The following is a 19714-nucleotide window of genomic DNA, read 5'->3' as shown; positions in this document are numbered from 1 at the left end:
TCCCCAAGGCCTGGGGCGGGGGTGAGGGGGGGTCACAACCCCACGGCGATGCCCCGGCTTGTTCCTCCGACACCCCGTCCCCACGGCAACGCGTCCCGCCCCCCGTCCCCATGGCAACGCCTCCCCGCGCCACCTCCCACCCCTCTCCCGCGCAGTTCCCCATGGCAACGCCTCCCTTAGCCCCGCCCTCCCACGCCCCGCCCTGTAGGCCACGCCCCCTCGCGCCCCATCACCATAGCGACCCCGCCCCGCCCCTCGGAGGGAGGCGGGGCGCGCAGGCGTCGCGAGGGCCGCCGCTCTATGGTCGGCTAGAGCGGCCGCTGTCGCTATGGCAACGCGGCCTAGCCGGGAGGACCGCCCCGCGGCGTCGGGGACTGCCTTAACCCCCGGCCCGGCCGCCCCTCTCCCCCTCCCGGGCCCTTCTCCGGCCGGCCCCGCCGGGACGCTCCCCTCCCTCGGGCTGGAGCCCGGCCAAGTAGCGGCACCGCCGGCCCGGGCCCCTGCGGGGGGACGGCAGGGCCCTGCCGGGCGGGCGAGGCCCAGCAGGGTCTGTGCTGGGCGGGCGGGGCCGGCCTGCTGGCAGCCCCGCCAGCCTGCGGGAGGGGTGCTGAGGGCCCGGCCGGTACGGCACGGCACGGCACGGCACGGCAGCCTCGGGAGCGTTCGCAGGGTCCGGAGACCCCGCTGAGGGCAGAGAGAGGGGTGGGGGCGGCTTGAAGTAGCAGGGAGGGATGTGATGGCGGTTGGAGGAGGCAGGCGCAGGTCAAGTTGCTAGAAGTTAGAACCGGGAGCCTCCTCGCCCCTGGATGAAGCCTTGGAAGGAGCTGTTTCAAATCTGCCCATGTGTGTGGCCCAGTGGTTGTGCGGGAAGAGTCCCGGAGGACGTGTGCTGTCCTCCCTCCGCGTTAGCACCGTTAATCACGTTATACAGGGCAGTTTCATGGGGCCCTTTGTAGGATCGCCATAGCCACAGCCTTGAGGAAGGTCAGGGGTGTCTCTCAAGAAAACGTAGTGCAAGCCTAGCAAAGCTCGTGGTTTTGGGGGATTAAGAGCTCATCTTCAAAAGCCAGAGCCCCAGAAGACAACATGGATGTGGCAGGCAGGCCAGGTGCCATCACAGGTGACACAGAAGGGCACAAGGGCCTTTTAGAAGCAGAACGGTTTCACCAGGAGTGGATGCAGGGCAGCAAGCTGACTCAGTGCGTACGTGACAGTTCCCCAGTGGGAGTTTGAAGCGCATCTTGGCAGCAACAGAAGCTCTCCCTAAACCCGCTTGGCTGTTAAAAGCATCGTATTTGCCATTTTATTGGTAATACTGAGTCAAAGCTGTGGTCGTAGAGTGCTTTAGCAGCATTTTAAAATCTGAGATGCCGAGACAGTGATCCCTTGTGTGACTCTGATGTGCTCCTGGAGTACGGGAGCATTTACTGTCACAGCTCATGCAGAGCTGTATGCACCAGCTGCTGGGTTATAGACTCGGGCTCACTGAGGATTTGGAAAACTGTTCTAGTTTTAAAAGAAAAATTCCTATGTTTCTATAAAAGGAAACCACACAAGGATGTCTGGAATCAAAGGAACCTTTGAAACAAAACTTCTGAGCGGGTGTTTATGTTTCGTAGCAGATTAAGTTATCAGCCACATGCAGAGTGTGGCGCAGGTGATAAATGGCTGTGGGAGAGCGCAGGCCGATGCTTCCTCTTGCCGGGCAGCAACTGGGGCAGAGTTTGTGGTGTTGACAAGCCCGCTTCTGCCACAGGAGAGGCGATAGGAAAGTGAGTACCAAGGAAATGGCTGAGGTGGCCAGATAAACACGGTAGTTAAGCGGAGCTGCTCAAGCCTGTGGAGGTTAGAGAGTCTGCTGTGGTGGGAGGGTCCCGCAGGTTTTATGCTGCTCTGTCCAGAAATGGGCTGCAGGGGGGTTGCATAGAGCAGCAAATTGTATTTTACAGCGCAGCTAATTAACTGTTCAGAGCCTCCGCACAAAAGTAGTGCGAGCAGACACATGATGGGGTAGTCTGTGTCTTCAGCATCTCCTGGATCAGCAGCGGGGCGGTCCTGAGTGTCTTGAGCCCCCCCGTCGTGCTCCTACGCTGTCCCTCAGGAGCTCGCCCTCACCTTCAGGGCATGGCGGGCATAGGCATCCTCTCCAGAGGCTCACCTGCAGGAGCTTTTCCATGCTATGTTACAGTGTGTCCCAGCAGGGAAAGGAGGAGAGAATTCACTGTTGCACGTGCCAAGCTGTGTTATTTCTGTTCCTGAAGAGCACGGTGATGCCGTTATCACAACAGTGAGGGTGAACCAGGCGGACGTCTCTCATTCTGTTTTTTAAGGTGCCAATCTCAAAATCTTCATGTTCATAGGGGATGTGTGGTCTGGTGGTGGCAAGAATTGGAGAGATCCTCCCTGTGCTGGAGCCTGAGATAGACCTGGCCTTTGGGATAACCCAGTTCTCTGGAGGAGGCAGCAGCAGGTCTGCAGCCTCTGAAAGGCCATCCCTTTTAAAGGAGGAGGCTGGAGATACCTAAATGCTCTGCAAAAGCAGCTGCTCACAATATTGCCAGAGATCACATTGGTTGCATCTCTGGCTTTTGGCACGGTGAGACTTACTCACAGATACTTGCTTCTGCGTCGTTATTAGCCTGCAGTGAGGTTCTCGCCTCTGAACACATCGCTCTCGACCCTGAGTTTTGAAATGAGGTCCTGCTTGCTTCACCTGGTGGCCCCTCTTCCTGTGCTGGAGAGGCAGTGAACACGCAGGCGATCTTCCTCTGCCCTCTCCAGCCATGTGTGACTTAGCAGAGCTCCTTCACCTTCCTGACAACTTCTTCCCCGCAGCTGAAGCCTCCCAGCCTGCTGTTCCTCTCATGGAAACTCTTCCAGCCGATCCCTTTCGGGAGAAGGGGCCCAGGAGTGCTTGCTCTGTGGAAGAATTGGGTGAGCATGGAGTGAAACAGATGGTGCAGGGATGTTCTCTCTTGTTGTCCCTCTGCCTCAGGTGACTCCTGACATCTGTGTTGGTTTTTGACCTCCTCTCATTTTTTATGCCTTTGGCCTGTCTCATGGGCACATCCTGACTGCTGCTCACCCATTAAGATGAGGCAGGGAGCAGTTGTACATTTCCTCAGGGTTTTGCCAGCTGACTTAAGCGCGGCCATGCACAGGGGCTCTGACAAAGTGGTAAACCAAAGAAGAAATGTGCTGTGTGGCTTCCTGTGAAGGTGCATGCCACCCTATTCCCTTGTGGGAGAGCTCCCTGCAAAGAAAACACTTGTGGATATCTCTGGAGACTGGCTTCATGTCAGCCAGCTGCCCCTGTGGCCTCTCACCGGTGAGTCAGAGGCAGGTGCCATTGGCTGGTGACCGCTGGCTGGCAGCGTGCCTGCCTGTGCCCAGCAGTGGGCAGGTCCCATCTGAACGGCCACCTCCCAGAGCAGAGGGGTTTATCAGATGTGGCATTTCAAAATAAACCTCTGTGATACTTCTGTGGCCTTGAGCTGTTGTCCTGCATTCCTTTCACTATCGTGGTGAGGACTGCCATCGGAGCAGGCCGGAGGGGAAAAATGTGTTTTGAAGATTTTAGTTGCAAAAGGGCTGGGTTGTGGTGCACCTTGTGAAACGCAAACACAAGGATTGGACACGTCTGGAAAGTGTCAAACGTGTTTCCACAAGTCTGCTGTGTTTCTTGTGAGACCTTTTGCTGTTGTATTTCTTAGCGGAAGACCTGTTTCTTGTTTATGAGGAAAAAATTGTTTGCTGTCACCCCCCTCCAAAACTAAAGCAGCCTCCTGGAAACCTTGTACCCGCCAAGCAACAGAAATGGGGTTATTTGTCCTGTCTTACCAAACTTCACTTGTTCCTAAACCATCCCTTTAAACTGATCCTCTCTAGACCCAAGAGGCAGCACTTTGCTCGTGCTCGGCATGAAACCAGGTTGATTGTCCTTTGCCTTCATCACCTTGCCGTGTACATCAGGTGCTTTCAAAGCACGGAGGCGTGAAGCTGAGCTTTACTGTCTCCTTTAACGCCATCCTTTGGAGCCGATCCCTCTGCTCACGGTGCAGCGCAGTTGCCGCGGTTCTCAGCTCTCCCCCTTTGGAGGAGGGTTTGAGTTGCTCCAGCTGGTGCCTTCACACCAGATGCAGTTTTTTTCCGCCTGTTCCATAACTGCAGTCAAAAACCTTGTAATCAAAAGAATAACAAAATGCGCAATGGCCCTGTAAACTCCCTCATCTCTTCTGCCAGCTGTTTCTTTCTTTTAAGAGAAAATCTTCCATTACTCAGGCCTTTTATGACTTTATGCTTCTTTTTGGGGCCCGGGTTCAGTGTTTAACCAAAGGGATGTTTCCTTTTAAGGCATAGAGGGCTGCTTTGGGAAGGGCAGCTACTAAATCACCCGAGCTGAGCAGTGCCCTGGCTGCTGGAGAAAATGGGATAAGTGGTTTTAAAAGCCCAACCTTCCTCTTCCTGCAAGCGCAGCTTTCGCCCTTTGGCTGCCCCAGGCTGTGGCATGTCAGTTTGCATCCGCAGCTCCTCCATTTTACAGCACAGACCATTGTCCCTGCTGCAGGATCAGTTCCACTCAACACTTGAGTGCGGACACTGCTCAACCTGCCCCTTCTCTTTCTCTCCTTCAGGTGCAAAAAGGACCTGCAGAGTCTCCTGGTTGCATCTCGGTAGCTTCTGGAGAGAACCTGTGTGCTCCAGGCTGCCTCGGGCCCACCACTGTCCCTGTCTGCAGCTATTACGGATGACCACCTCGGTCCCATATGCTGGATTCATGCCGCAGCTCCTTCCCACTGACAGACCATCCTGCGGGCTGTACTGGCGAAACCTGGTGGTGCTGTCTCACTTCTGTCATTTGGCACTAATGGAGTCCTTCATGTCATCTGTGATGACCAGATTGTTTTATTGATTGAGTGTAGCTGGTTATCTCTGAGAGCAAAAGGATGCTCTGCGATTCCCAGGGGACACTGCCAGGCACCACTCTGGTCTGTCTTCAAGTTCAACTGAGCCTTCCCTTAGCTTTATCCATGCTGTTTTGGTAAAGTAGCGTTTGCAGCTGGAAAAACTCCATCAATAATTTCAGAGGGAAATTTCTTTGTATGCAAATGAGATGGAGATTGAACCTTCATAACCCTCTGGCTGCTGTGAGTTTATCTGTGTCACTGAGGGGTTTTTGTTGCTGTGCCTTCTGTGTCTTTTTAGGGTCTTCTCTGAGTGTGACTGAATAGTCAAGACCTACTTCTTTCCAGCTGTCCAAGCGTGGGGTTTTTTTCCTCCAGACTTTGCAGTCTCCTGAGCGAGCCTTTCTGCTTTTGCGCAGGCCCTTCTGTCTGACAAGGTGTCCTTGCAACATCAGCACTCGGCCAATGCATCACGATCTTGCCCGTGAGGCATCCTTTGCCAGCCTGGCAGAGGGTCCCAGCTCTGCCTCGCAGCGCACGCCTACACCAAGCGGGCACTGCAGTGCAGCGGTGAGCCCGCATCGTCTCCAGCACACTCCAGAGCGGGAGGAGGTGGCGCATCCGTGCGAGCACGTGGGTCTCATGCTTTGTGGCATCCCTCCAACATGTGCCCTGTATTCCCTTATTGGTATTCATGTAATGAAATCTCATCTTCTGGGGAAAACTAATTACACAAAGGCTAATTGAGATCTCGCCAGTGTGGGAGGTAGGGAAGTGTGATCTTTGGCCAAAAATACCCAACAGTTTTGAAACAACTGAGCTATTTTTCATTCAATTGATCTATTTTTGTTGCCGATTGTGACACTGTCCTCCTCTTTTTCTTCTCTGGTACCCCACATGAAGCGGGCACAAGGCTCATATCCCTGTGAGAGATGTGATTTTCTCTGTCTTGAGAAGAGGGACTCGGTACCGCAGGCTTTGCCATCCTGTATGTCTTCCATACTGCTGTAGCCAGTCCCACGGAGCATTGTCCCCTGTCATGGTGATGGAGGTGCTGCCTCCCTGCTGTGTGCACTGTGGTGGGAGCACAGGGAGGAGGAGACCTTGTGAGGGCTCTAGTCCAGAGGAGGCCATGAAGATGATCAGAGGGCTGGAGCACCTCCCTGATGAGGACAGGCTGGGAGAGTTGAGGTTGTTCAGCCTGGAGAAGAGAAGGCTCTGGGGAGAACTTATAAGCCCCCTTGAAGTACTGGAAGGCCGCTATAAGGTTGGGAGGGAGTAGCTGGTATAGTGCTGTTTTGGGTTCAGTATGAGAAGAATGTTGATAACACTCTGATGTTTTCAGTTGTCGCTAAGTAGTGTTTATACTAAGTCAAGGATTTTTCAGCTTCTCATGGCCAGCCAGCAAGAAGGCTGGAGGGGCACAAGGAGTTGGGAGGGGACACAGCCAGGGCAGCTGACCCCAACTGGCCAAAGGGGTATTCCATACCATGTGATGTCATGCCCAGTATATAAACTGGGGGGAGCTGGGCTGTGAGGGGATCGCTGCACAGGGACTAACTGGGCATCAGTCGGCAAGTGGTGAGCAATTGTGCATCACTTGTCCAATTCTTTTATTGTTTTTATTGTCATTCTAGTGTTGTTATTATTATCATTATTATTTCCTTCCTTTCCGTTCTGTTAAACGGTTCTTATCTCAACCCATGAGTTTTACTTTTTTTCCCCGATTCTCTCCCCATCCCACTGGGTGGGGGGGAAGTGAGTGAGTGGCTGTGTGGTGCTTAGTTGCTCGCTGGGGTTAAACCACAACACGGTTTTAAACTGAAGGAGGGTAGATCTAGATCTGATGTTAGAAAGAAGTTCTTCACTGTGAGGGTGGTGAGGCACTGGAACAGGTTGCCCAGAGAAGCTGTGGATGCCCCATCCCTGGCAGTGTTCAAGGCCAGGTTGGATGGGGCTTTGACCAACCCGGTCTAGTGGAAGGTGTCCCTGCCCATGGCAGGGGTGTTGGAACTAGATGATCCTTAAGGTGGCTTCCAACCCAAACCATTCCAGGATTCTATGATTAACCCTGGCAATGCCAAAATAATACAAATGGGGCGCAGTTTGTCATGAAAAATTTTGGGCTGATCGTGAAGACTATCGTTTGGGGTTTTTTCCCCCCCCAGATCAGGAGACTCTTATACTGGGAAGTCCTAGTGGATACTGTTCCTGGGATGAGGTTGTGTTCTACTGAGAAACAGTGTTGGTGCTTCCAGCATCCCTGGCCACCAGCTGCCTTGGTAACCGGGTTTTCTTAGGGAAAGCTGGAAGCTGGCTGCAGGAAGGCCTCCCCCACGTCCAGCTGGCCCTGGGGGCAGCTCCCCTCCCTGTCTGGGTCTGGTGACAGAGGGCTGTGCGGTGTCCCCGGTAAACAGGAGGGGTGATGCTGGGGAAAGCCAACGATGGAACTGGGGAAGTGTGTAACTGACTGCGATGGAACTGGGGAACTGCGTAACCGACTGCAATGTCACTCTCCATCTTTGATCCCCTTTGGGCTTATTTGACCGATCTGGTTAGCTTTTGTGTAACGGCGGTTGCTTTGCACTGCAGCTGCTGTAGGAACGGAGGTGCATGCCTCTGCTTGTTGCAGCTGCCTGGGGGAGATGTGGGATCCGCGAGAGCCCTGAGGATGAGAACTGACGTGCAGACACAAGGGTCACGCGCTAGAGAGGGTCTGTGCATCGTCTGCTGTCTCAGGGTAAACATGAGCATCTCCTTTACGAGGCAGGCCTCTGCTGCTGTCGCCCTGGTCTGTCCTGTGATGGAGGCGAGCCTACCTCGGCGTCTGACAGAGCAGAGCAGCTCTGGCTCCTCCCTGAGCTCGGCAGCTTTACCTGCTCCGTCCCACTGACCTTCCGGAGACAGATTTCTCCTTCCAGCTGGCACCACTGCAGGCATCACCCTGGTGATGGTCTGATTTTTTCAGCTTACTAGAAAATTGGAGAAAATGTCCTTTCCAGACCTCAACCCCATCACCTGGAAGAGCCTGCGGGTCCTTCTGGGTGACAACTGCTCTGCAAAATGGCTGTCTAGAGGCCGCTCACTCCATGCGTACCAGGTTATGACTTTGGGCAAGCCATGTCCAGCCTCTCCTCTTCCTTCAATACTTTGTTCACAGTGAAGTAATTGCTGTAATTTTTAGCATTAAGAAAGTGTAGGCCCAGAAATCTGTGTCTTTAAGGGTATTAAGAGGATGATGGACACTTCAGTGTCTTAAATTCCCTTGACCCTTCCAGCTCTGGGCTCATTCCAGAAATATAATTGGGAAAATGTCTCCCAGCCTCATGAATTCATTCTGAACGGCAAAGAAAGAAGAAAGTGCGTTTTGGACTTTTCATGATTTTTTGAATCATAAAGCACAAATGAGCGTTCGTGTCCGGGTGAGCCCCCCCTTCACGGTCCCGTGCTCCCCAGCCCCTCTGCGTGTGACCGGCTCTTGGCCTGGTTACCGGTGGCCGAACCACGTGTACACCCGGCACGTTGCGGTATGGCGGCACAACTAGGGCATCCCAAAAAAGCCACCTGGGGCCGCAGCGTGTGTCACGTTCGGAGGTGGCACAGAAACCAGCGAGAGGGGAAGCGTCTGTGTAATAACCGCCATAAATCCCCAGCGGCCCCCCCGAGCACTGGCCTGGAAACTCTCCTGCCGCGCCGCTGCGGTGCTGAGCACCGGCTTCTCCTGATCCGACTGCCCCAGTTCCTCCTGAAACGTTCTCGCCCTGCCTAACAGCTCTGGATCAGGGGGTCACGGGCAGATGGGGAGGCATGAGGCTGCCTGCAAAACCGAGGGGGGTTTGCTCCTTCTCGATGAGATCATATGAGTGTGAATGTTTGCAGTATGTCTCTTTATGCTTGATGAAATGCTTCTGGCTACTGGGTCTTAAATTCCTCGTACCCTGAGCGTGCTGAAGCAGCCTGACCTGTGTACTAGAAACTGAGAAAAATAAAAATCCTCAATTCATGCCTTTGGGATGCCCACGTGGAGAAGCATGGAGGTCAGCATGGGTGGTGCAGGTCACGGTGGGAGGAAGAGGGTTTCCAGGCTGTAGCACATCTGTCAGCCCTTGGGAAGCTCCCGTTCCCCCGGGAGCGGAGCACGGGGGGGCTGGTGTGAAGTAGGGCAGCATATGGACCACGGCCCCCCTGGGGAGGGGAGGAGGGGAGCTGGAGCGGTTCGGTACGTGGCAGTGGAGCGGCGGGCGTGCTGCCATCCCATGTGAGCACGGCTGTTATAACTAGTGCCCCACCGACTGATGATTGACGGGGGCTCTGGACCCCCACAGGGCCACACGCTGTGCGTGGCTACAGGATGATGGCGGGGGTACCTCCGGTTGTCACAGGGCATCTTCTCCAGGTGTCTCTGGAAGGGGCTGCCTGTCTCCCGGGTCTCTCTAAGCACCCATCTGTGGGGGAGGAGGTTTCAGGGGGGACACTGGGGGTCAGTGCCTGGTGGGGTCCCCGCTCCAGATGGTGCTGCCCACCGAGTACCCTCCCCTGGCTGCCTGTGCCTGGTGGGACTGCCACGCTCTGCAGGGCTGTCTCCCAGGGGGTCCCTTCATCCAGCGCTGGCTTGCTTTTGTGGTGGGCTTGGTCCTCTGGCGTCGGCAGATGCTCCTCTGCTCCAGCGGCACAGGATGGGGGCTTGTCTGCGGTGGGCCTGGACCAAGGGCCCCCCCACCTGTCTGTCTGTCCATGCCCTGGTCAGCATGTCCAGCCCTGCCACCCTGCTCTGCCAACGTGGGAGTCCAGGGGGTCCTGGGCACCATGGGCTGGGGGCTGTGCCCAGACCCCCTCCGATGTGGACATGCCCAGGAGCCCGCAGCAGAGGCAGCCAGTGCCAAGCATTGGCAGCGCCTGGCACCGGGCATCACAGGACAGGGCTCTGCAGCAGCACGGGCACGGTGCCCGTGGGGAGGAGCATGCCGAAGCACATCCCTTGCAGGGCTGCCGACCCCCCCTAGACCCCATGGGACTCGCCAAGGCAGGAGGAGCTGGGTGAGAGGGGCCCTGGCCACCCTGGGAGCTGGTGGGTGGATGGACCCAGCAGGGGCCGGCATGGAGGATCCCTGTGCTGCTGCGGAGGCAGCAGGGAGGGAGCTGCAAGGGATCAGCCCTGGGCGAGGGTCCTCATCTCTCCCAGGGTCTGGGAGGGGGTCTGCAGCCACCACGATGGGAGGACGGTGCTCTGGGCACAGGCAGCATCAGCTCTCTCGGCGTTGCCTCCTCGGGCTGCGGTTGCTCCAGCTCTGGTGGGTCCCAGGTTTTGCAGCCCAGGCGCAGTCAGAGCGAGGGGCTGGTGCTGGGGGAGATGCTGAGCCTCCCGCCATCGGGGGGTGACCCCAGCCTTGCCCAGGAGCCGGCTCTGTGGCCAGGCAGGCGCTGCCGTGGCCAGTGCCCAGCCGGCACCGACCCCTCGGCTCCAGACGGGGTGCAGTGTGGGTCGACGGTGTGGAGGTGTGCACCACAGGCACGGGCACGGACACGACCATCATCAACATCAGCGTTGGCCAGCAGTCCTCACTGTCCTACCTGGTCACTGCCACGAGGTCCTGGTCGCGGCTGCAGCATGGACCGGGCCATGCTGGGGGTGGCTGTGGGGCTGGTCTGTATGGACTGGGCCATGCGGGGCTTTTGTCCCCAGGCTGGCTTTGTCCCCAGGCTGGCTTTCCTCACACAGTTTGTCACCTCCAGAGACTTCTGTGTCCTGAGCGCGAAGCACAGCTGTAGCTGCTGGGTGGATGCGAGTGGCACAGGGGGCTTTCCTGGGGGACTGGTGACTCGGTGACCCACAACGTACAGCGCAGAGCCCGGGGCAAATCCCTTCTTCTGAGGGTAAAGGAGGAGAGGGGTCTGCGGTTCGCCCCGCGTGGGGCTGGGGGCCGCAGTGGTCTGGAGGGAAGTCTGGGAAGGGAGCCTGCCTTGCGCGGTGTCCCCTCACCACGTCCCGTGGGTCCTGCTGGCCCTGCTCCTCAACCTGGCCAGCACAGTCGCAGTGGCAGTGGCCGTGGTGGTGGCCGTGCCCCACGTCCTACGGGGGGATTCCAGCACTGGGGGGTGCAGTGCCACCCCCAGCCCAGCTGCCCCCACCGAGCAGCGGCTGTGCCGGGAGGAGATGCAAGCGCTGGAGGTGAGCAGGGTGGCTGGGGTGCAAGGGGGAGTTTCTTCCCCAGGTGGGAAGCTGGGGAAGGGCCTTGCTGGGAAGAAAATACTGGGAAAACCAGGGAGGATGGTAGCAGCTCTGCGCCCCTCAGCTCCCGAAGTGCTCCAGGGGCAGGACTGCCAACCTGCCTCTCCCGCAGCCACGTTCCCAGCCTGCTGCTGGCACAGGGACGGCCGGGCTTCGCCTCCCCAGGGATGGGGCTGTGCCAGCCACGCCGCCACGCTCCCACGCCCGGCGTGAGCCCTCCTCGCCCTGCGCTCCTCCTCACCTGCTCCTTTGTTTTGTATTTTAATGCCAGACCTGCAGACGTGGCTCTTGACCTTCCCCCAGGACCGGAGCCAGCACCGCTCTAATCAAAGCTCGCCGTTTCTGCCCCAGTGCGTGCCTGTGCTCCCTGGCACAGTATGGCACAGCACAGTGTGGTACCGCAAGGCACGGCACGGCACGGCACAGCACGGCTGCTTCACTGGCCACCCACAGCTGCTGGGTGGGTGCGCAGGGGTGGGGATTTCTCACGCGTAACGACAGCAGCAGAGGTTTGGCATCTTGCAGGGGTGTTTCAGCTGTCTGCGAAATCTCCAATCTCTTTTGCAGAAAAAAGAAAGGAAAAAGCCTTTTCTGTGTTTTCAGCGTTTCTGGCAGTGTCACAGCTCCTGCACGCGCAGCCCCATCTCTCCCCATGCGTGCCCTGCGCCCACAGCAACCCCCCGCCACCGCGGGCAGGGGAGGGCAGAGGGATAGTGGGATGGGGGGGCCACATCCTTCCTCCCACCCTGAGAAGGTGGCCTGGACTGCCGGGAGTATCAGCAAGAGGTCTGTGCTGGCCCCCGTAGCCTCACATGGGATGGGGGAGAGAAAGGGATGCGGGATGCACCGGGGCGGTGGTTCCCAGCCCGGAACGTGTCCCTGTGCCCTGTGCCAGCAGGTCTGCGGGTCGCAGTGCGGAGAGCAGCTCTTGGCTCCCTGTGCCAGGAAAATCCTTCACTCGGCACCTCCCGCGCTGCGCCAAGGGGAGGTGATCTCCTCGGCACCGGGGGTGTTCACGGCTTCCCCATCTGCTGGGCTCCTCTCTGGCTTCTCTCCACCCTGGGGATTTTGCAGCGGTCCTGGTGCCCGGAGGAGTGCTGCCTGCTCCCTGCCAGTGTGCCTGCAGTTTGGCAGCACCCAGCCCTGCCAGGCTCTGCCCGCCAGGCCCTGGGCACCAGGATCCTCCACATCCATCTGCAGTTCTCTGGGAAAAACCCCCTTCATCCCAGGCTGCCAGCGCAGGTCTCGCAGCTACGAGCTCTGCAGCAGGCCTGGCCCCCCTGCAGCCGGGAGATGCCCGTGGCTCTGGGCGAAGGAGGGGCAGGTTTGTGATGGGGGGCAGAGGCTGACCCCGGCCGGTTGTCCCTCCTGGGGACCAGGGCCGGCTGCCCGGCATGCTCCCGGGACACCAGTGCCAGCCCTGAGGCTGGCACAGGGAAGGGCTCCTGCCGTCCCCATGCCACAGGCGACCTGGCAGGTTCAATTATATTTTTCCACCAACCTTAAATTTATGATTTCAGGGATTAGTTTAATTTAGCGCCTGGAACATCGGGATGGAGGATCGTGCAGGGTGAGTAATTGCGAGGACAGTGCATCTGCTAGCAGCACAGTTTTAGGCTCTGTTTCATTAGTGGGCCCTGCATGTCGTTATCTCAGCTGCATGCCAGGCACCTGACGGGAGGGACCACAGCCCGCTCCATCCTGGTCAAACCTGCCACGCTGAAACCCAGGGGTTTGCAGGGTTTCTCAGCAGTTTTCCTCCCAGAGCTATTTATATTTGTCCATGTTTCCACCTGCAAGACCTCTGGGAAGCTCCTGGGGCAAGAGAGAAGCCTTTGCGTTTGTCCTGCCTGTGCCAGTTACTGCTGTGGTTTGCCCTTGTCGGCTGGCTGGAGCCCAGTGAGTGCTGGGGGAAAGCCGGGCCGGCTCCTGCCCCTCCTGCGGGGTGGCCGGAGACTCCCCAGGCTCTGCCATGTGTCCCTGCAGCCGGTGGGTCTGTCACCCTGCGGGACGCATGGCGGAGGCGCGGGCCCCCCCTCCCCGCACTGTGGGTGCCTGCCCGCAGTACCTGCCTCCCCCTGGGGCTCCCACCTCCCGAGCCCCTTTGCTCCTTTCTCCCACCCGCTCCTGCTCTGCAGAGGCAAAATTCTGTGTAAAAGCCTCTCAAGACACAAGTTTCTCACAAATTCTGCCTCTGGAGCCCTGTGCCTCGCTCTCGGCTGCCCAGGGTGTTTGCACGTTTCTGCTCCCCACTCCTTTGTGCAAGTATTGCAGGTTTTTTGCCTTCTGCACAGCTCTCCTTGCTTCCCCAGGGCTGCTGGGCTCATTAATTTCCCTCTCATTAGGGCTCTGAGTACCTCCCAGTCAACATTTTTAGACGTTTGACCTATATGCAGATGATTTATTTTCCTGTGTGATGCCAGCCCGAACGGCAGCATCCCTCCTCGGGGAGGCGTGCAGCTCCCGGGACTGTTCCCTTGGCTGCAGGGAAACGCACGTACGTCCCTTTCTGCCCTGCCACGCCCCAGCTCTGCACCCCGGTCCCAGGCTGCTGTAGGTCCTGGGGCTGCCCAAGCCCGGTCCCCCAGGAGGGGACAGGGAACACAGGGCACCAGGAGCCTGCCTGACGTCTCTGCCTGAGCCGAGGTGCTGGGGTGCTGTGGGTGCTGTTCTCCCCTCGCTGCCTGCTTCTGCCCATTGCAGAGCTGCTGGTAAAAATGGGAAGGGAAGCGGCAAACAGCTCTGAGGGGCGCAGGGGGAATGCGTATGGCCCTTCCTGGGTGTCTGTCCGGGTAAACCTGCCCCGTGCCCTGGGGGGGGCTGTAGGGGATGGTTCTCTGCTGAGCCCACCTGGAGCTCTGGCACAGTCCCACCTGGGCCTTGGTCCCTCTCCTGGGTCTCGGCTCACCCTCGAGGCACAGTCCCCGGGAGCGGGGTACAGTGCTGCCAACCCAAGGCTCACCCCATCCCAGCCGGGCTGGGACTGTCCTCGGGCTCAGGGGCAGCGTGGCCCTGCCTGGGGGTTGCCCCTCTGCAAGGGGTGAGTGGTAAGGGGGACAGTCACCACAGAGGGCTCTCGTGCCAGGGCAGGAGGGGTCTATGGGACCCCTGGGGGGGGTCAGGGCTTTGGGGTATCGGGACTGTGCTGTGCGTGGCACCGCTGGGCACCAGAGCTGGCCGGGACTGGTGGAGGAGTGGGACCCCTGATCGGCAGGAGGTCCCCCCCTCCTTGTGGGATGAACACGGCTGCCAGGGCTGGGGCTGCTGGGGAGGATGAGGGCAGCAGGCTGGGGCTGAGCCAGGATGGGGCCCCGGGGTGCCCCTTTCCCAGCACCCACCGGGATTGCGACCGCCGGCCGGCCGCGGGTGGGGATGCTCCCCCGGGGCTGCCGTCACCCCACCACCGGGCGGCCCTGGCACCCCGGTAACACCCCCCCCAACCCTCCCCCGCGGGACCCCGGCCCCCCACAGCACTGACACTCGTGCGCACCCCCAGCACCCCAACACCTCACGCACCCCCAGCACCCCCGGCCCCCAGCACCGCTCCCGGTTCCCGGCCGCCCCCCCCTCCCCGCTCCCGGACGGCGCCTCCTCCCCGCGCCGGGCGGCGGCTCCGGCAGAAGATGGCTGCGGGCACCGCGCCGCAGGTACGGCCGGGCCGGGGGGGAGACGACACAGACACGGGAGCGGGGCCGGGGAGGACCGGGCCGGGGGGACCGGGGCCGGGGCTGGGGCGGGGGGGCTGCCGGGGACCGGGGCCGGGGTCGGCGGCGGGCCCGGCCCTTTGTCTGAGCCCCGCTCGGCGGGGACGCGGCTCCGCGCCCGCCCTTTGTCCGCCGCCGGCTCCCCGCGCCGCCCCCGGTCGTCTCCAACCCCGCGACCCCGGCCCCGCAGCCCCCCCCCGCCCGGTGTCCGGGGCGGGTGGGCCGAGCCGGGCTGGCGCAGGCTGTTTTGCAGGAGCCGGTGACCTTCGAGGACGTGGCCGTCCACTTCTCGGCGGAGGAGTGGAGGGGGCTGGTGGGCTGGCAGAAGGGGCTCTACAAGGAGATGATGATGGAGAACTACCAGCTGATCGCATCCCTGGGTGAGAGTCCCCCCCGTCCTGTCCCACCCCATCCCATCCCACCCCACCCCATCCTGTTCCGACCCCCTCCATCCCACGCCAGGGACCCATCCCGGCGCTGGGGGGATGTTGTGTGCCCCACATCCAGCCACCCTCTGACCCCCCCGCCTCTGCTTCTGGGCCCATTTGGGGGGCTGCTGTTAAACAGCCCCTCCTGGAGCCGGGATTGCGGGAAGGAGCCAGAGGCCGGTGGGGATGGAGCAGGGGTGGTGGCGGTGACCGGGGGGGGGACGGGGACGATGAGGTGTGGCACGGGCGTGGCAGAGGGGTGTCTCAGGGGAGCGAGGAGAGGGGCTGGGTCCCGCAGGGGCTGCCCCATGGCTCTCCCCTGCCACGGGCAGCTCCCCCCATGCCAAGCATGAGGCACCCCGGGGTCTCCCCAAAGTGCCCAAGCAGGAGAGTGCCGGAGGGAGAGGCTGGTGCAAGCGGTGCGGCTGCCCGTGGGGGCTGCAGGGGAGTCTGGCTGCTGTGTCGGGGGCCATGGGGTGGAGGGGACCCCCCCCTCCCACCGGGGACGTCGGAGCGGTATGGCTGTGGTGCCAGGGTCTCCGCAGCACCTGCCTGTGCGGAGCTGCCCCTCTCTTCCCGGAGCAGGCTGGGCTGGCCCCAAGCCGGAGGTCGTCCAGAAGCTGGAGCGAGGGGAAGAGCCGCATCTGGGGGACCCCCCAGCTGCCTCCATGGGAGGGAGCCCGCAAGCCCCCAGCACAGGTGAGTGGCACGCCAGCCCCCGCTGCCCACCCGGGTGTGGACCCAGCATGTCTGTGGCCAGGGCAGGAGGGCAGCGCGCTGGTGGGTCAGGGTCGAGGCAGTGTGAAGCTGGAGCAGGCACAGGGGAGCAGGGATGCAGCCGCAGCACCTCGGCTCCGAGCAGCTCCCGAGGGAGAGAGGAGGGGTAGGAGCTGACCTTGTCCTTGGCCAGCGAGGGGGATGTGTGCCACCCTGGCAGCTCCGGTGTGGAAGGGAGGTCACCCCACGGCACTGGGGGTCTTGCGCAGAGCCGTGCCCAGCTTGGGCAGAGGTGTCAGCAGCTCCCCAGCTGTGCCCGAGAGTGGCCCAGGGGCAAGCCCCACAGCTTATCGGGGAAGTGGTCTGTTCTGGGAGCGACGCTCGGCTGACCTGAGCCCTGACCACTTTCCTGACCCTTCGCCTCTGCATCTAGCACTGCAGGCCCAACTCTGCCCGTGAGCCCCCGGCTCACCTCCTTGGCCCCTTCCCCACGTTTCCACATACATCTTGGCGTGGGAGGCTGAGTCCTGCCCGGAGGAGCGTTGCTGGGGTGTTGTGCCAGGCCCCACTGCTGGCAGAGCCAGTTGCCAGCCCCAGCCCTCGCAGCGTGGGGGTCCGGTGGGGCAGGGGGCTGGTGCTGCGGCTCTCCTCACTGTGCCGGAGGGGCTGGGGGCTCCTGCCTGCAGCACAGGGAGCTGCCTCTGCCTTTCTCCAGCTGCCTGCATGCCTCGGTTTCCCCATTTGCAAATGGGGACAGTGGTATTCACCCCCCTCCCGGGGGGGCTGAGAGCAGAAAGGTCCTTGCAGGGGTCTTTGCAGGGGGCCCGGAGCTGGGGGTCTCGGAGGGGGTCTGGGGGTCGAGGGCAGCGAGGCTCTGCGCCTGCCGCAGAGACCAACCCGGAATGTCTCTTGCAGCCGACTCCCGCAGGCGCCGGCTCTCCGGCTGTGCCACCGCTGCCGCCACCTGCAAGAGGAAGGAGCTCTCCCTGGCTGACCGGGTGAAGCTGCTGCAGGCGCTGGAGTCACCCTCTGCCTCCCTCTCCAGCGTGGCCAAGCTCTTCGGCATCTCCAAGAGCCAGGCGGGCAGGATTGGCCGGCGCCGTGAGCAGATCCTGGCCGACTGGCACACCAATGCCAACCCACTGCGCAAGCGCAAGCGGGAGGGCAAAGGGGGAGAGGTGGAGGACGCGCTTTTCACCTGGTTCCAGCAGGCGCTGGCCCGTGGCGAGCGCCTGTCGGGGCCCATCCTGAAGGCCAAGGCGCAGGAGCTGGCCCTGAGCTCGGGCCGGGACTTTGAGGCCACCGATGGCTGGCTGTGCCGATGGAAGACCCGCCACAACATCGTCTTCAAGCGACACCAGGGTGAGAAGGTGGACGTGGACATCAGTGGCGCCCAGAGCTGGGTGAGCGAGGTGCTGCCCGCCCTCCTGGCCGGCTACCGTGCCCAGGACATCTTCAGCGCAGAGGAGACGGGGCTGCTGTACCGCGGCTACCCGGAGCGGGCACAGGCCCCCGGGGACCTCCGGGGGCTGGGCAGCAAGAAAGCCAGGGACCGCGTCTCCGTCCTCTGCTGCACCAACCACACCGGCACGGAGAAGCGGCGCTTGCTGGTGGTGGGCAGGAGCTGGCGGCCGCGCTGCCTGCCCAAGGACCCGCGCGCGCTGCCGGTCACCTACGCCAGCTCGGCCAACGCGTGGGTGACAGCGCGCATCTTCCAGGAGTGGATCCTGCGGTGGGACCAGGAGCTTCACCGCCACCGCCGCAGGGTCGTGCTTTTCGTGGGTCGCAGCAGCGCCCACCCCCCCGAGCTGAGGGCCAAGCTGCGCAACATCAGACTGGTTTTCTTCCCCCCCGACACCTCCAGCATCACCCAGCCCATGGACGTGGGCGTCATCCCCAACCTGAAGGGCCACTACCGGGCGCTGGTGCTGGCCAGGGCGGTGCAGGACCCGGCACTGGCCCGGGCGGGACGAGTGGCTGAGATCGCCAGCCGGGTGACGCTGCTGGATGCTATCTACCTCCTGCACAAGGCCTGGAGATTGGTGCAGCCGGCCACGGTGCGGAGCTGCTTCCGGAAAGCCGGCTTCCACCTGGTGCCACTGGAGCGGTGGGAGGCCGACCTGCCGCCACTGGCAGATGTGCCGCGGCCACCCTTCATCAGTGAGCGGGACTTCGTGGCCTTCGTCGGCATGGATGCGGCGGAGCCAGCCGTGGGCGATGCGGTGGGCGAGGATTGCTCACTGGTGCAGCGGAGCCAGTGGGATGCAGGGGCTGTGGGCAGGGAGGAGGAGGAGGAGGAGGAGGAGGAGGAGGAGGAGGAGGGTGAGCCAGAGACAGGGAGCCCCGTCACAGCCGCCGAGGCACTGGCCGGGCTGTCTGCAGCCATGAAGTGGTGCCAGCTCCGCGGGCTGGTCTACCACTGGGAACGGCTGCTGGAGACGGAGAGCACCCTGCGGATGGCCATCGTGGCCGAGGCCGCCCAGGGCGTGCTGCCGACATGTGCCAGCTACGCACCCGGCACGGTGCTGTAGGTGGGAGGTCGGCGCGCACCGGAGCCTCAGTGGCCTTGCGTAGAGTAGGAGGGATGGAGGGTGTGGGATGGATCCTGCAGCTCCTTCCTGGGAGCAGCACCTTGCTGCGTCCCTCTTGCACTTCCCGGTGGCGGGGGCTGCTGCTGGCACAGGGGAGGTCCCCGTGCTCCGTCAGATCTGCTCCCAACCCAAGACATACCCAAAGCAGGGGGACAGGGGGGCTGTCCCCAGTGGCCTCCATCCCCGGCGGGGGGATCGTACCAAGCTGTCGGTGCTGCTTGGGATGGGGGACGAGAGATGGTGCTGCTCCGGGGTTTGTCTTAAACACCCCAGCCCAGCCATATCATCCCAGTTGGCCCCCGCAAGGTGCCGCATCTCCCACTGGAGTGTTTGGCAGCTGCCCTGCCTGCCCCCACGTGCTGGCAGGGTGCCCTGGGCAGGCAGGGCTGCAGGCAGGGCTTCAGGCAGCGACCGTGCTGCTGGCAAAATCCAGGCCATGCTGTGCACCCGGGGCATCCGCGGGGCCCTGGGAGCTTTTGGGCTTTCCTGTACCGCAGGGTCCGTTGCATTTGTCCTGCTCATGTGGGATTTTCTGTGTTTACCCTCCCTCTGTCCCCCACTGACCCCCCTGGCAGTAAAGGAGGTGCCCATCGGATGCCTTGTGATCCCATGCCGTTCTGGGCTGGCAGCGTGACCGGGATGTCCCCTCAGACCCCACCGGTGCGAGGCTGTGCAGGGACACGGACATGCTACCCAGGGACAGCACAGCCCTGTTCCTGGCTGCAGGGGTTGCTGCAGGTCCTGTAACACCCTGAGTTTCCAAGGGAATTTGGGTGCAGTGATGGCTGCAGGTGCAGGGGGGGTGCCTGGCTCCAGCCCTCTCCCTGCTGCCCATGGCACCAGGACCCCATGTGTGTCTGGGGGCCTACGGCGCTGGAGGCTGCCGATCAGCCTCTCTGGGAGCCGCTGCAGCCAGGCATATCCGCAGCCGGCACATGGGTTCCCGGAGAGGCCTATCGGCAACCTCCAGCGCCGGCGGCTTCCACTCCAGGCCTGGAAGTGCCACTTCCCACCGACACTTCTGTGCCTGAGTGACTGCAAACCATCTCCCTGCCTCCTCCGGGAGCAGAGGCTGTCCCTCAGCCATCCCTGGATCCGACTCTCGCTGTGGCCCTGGGAGTGTGGATGCACCACGTGCTGC

General features: G+C 61.3%; 1 protein-coding gene and 1 long non-coding RNA gene across 4 annotated transcripts; both read left to right on the top strand.

Annotated features, from left to right (window-relative positions):
* Positions 1–9924: 9924 nt before the first annotated feature.
* On the top strand, positions 9925–14182 carry LOC138684511 (uncharacterized). 2 transcript variants are annotated; one of them, XR_011323787.1, is made up of 3 exons: positions 9925–10778; positions 11405–11919; positions 12032–14182. It is a non-coding gene; the product is annotated as an uncharacterized lncRNA (long non-coding RNA). The 2 variants fall into 2 exon arrangements; XR_011323788.1 differs by having other exon boundaries at positions 9925–11073.
* A 512-nt stretch (positions 14183–14694) lies between these two features.
* Positions 14695–19168, top strand: LOC138684504 (tigger transposable element-derived protein 4-like). Of its 2 annotated transcripts, none has more exons than XM_069778494.1 (4): positions 14695–14780; positions 15079–15217; positions 15851–15964; positions 16898–19168. In XM_069778494.1, the coding sequence occupies exons 1-4, from the start codon at positions 14757–14759 to the stop codon at positions 18511–18513; spliced, it is 1893 nt and encodes a 630-aa protein (XP_069634595.1). In that variant the 5' UTR covers positions 14695–14756; the 3' UTR covers positions 18514–19168. The 2 variants fall into 2 exon arrangements, with proteins under 2 accessions (XP_069634595.1, XP_069634596.1); XM_069778495.1 differs by having other exon boundaries at positions 14740–14780; positions 15091–15217.
* Positions 19169–19714: the final 546 nt, after the last annotated feature.

Source organism: Haliaeetus albicilla, chromosome 2, assembly GCF_947461875.1.
Source record: "Haliaeetus albicilla chromosome 2, bHalAlb1.1, whole genome shotgun sequence".
Lineage (NCBI taxonomy): Eukaryota > Metazoa > Chordata > Aves > Accipitriformes > Accipitridae > Haliaeetus > Haliaeetus albicilla.
Note: the sequence above shows the minus strand (reverse complement) of the source record. Positions and strands in the feature narration are given on the sequence as shown.

What these genes read in the sequence shown, in the direction of transcription:
- LOC138684504 (XM_069778494.1), top strand. Translation starts at nt 14,757, where the DNA reads ATGGCTGCGGGCACCGCGCCGCAG. An exon ending in CTGCGGGCACCGCGCCGCAG is followed by an intron (nt 14,781 to 15,078) that starts GTACGGCCGGGC and finishes GGGCTGGCGCAG; the next exon opens with GCTGTTTTGCAGGAGCCGGT. An exon ending in CCCGCAAGCCCCCAGCACAG is followed by an intron (nt 15,965 to 16,897) that starts GTGAGTGGCACG and finishes TGTCTCTTGCAG; the next exon opens with CCGACTCCCGCAGGCGCCGG.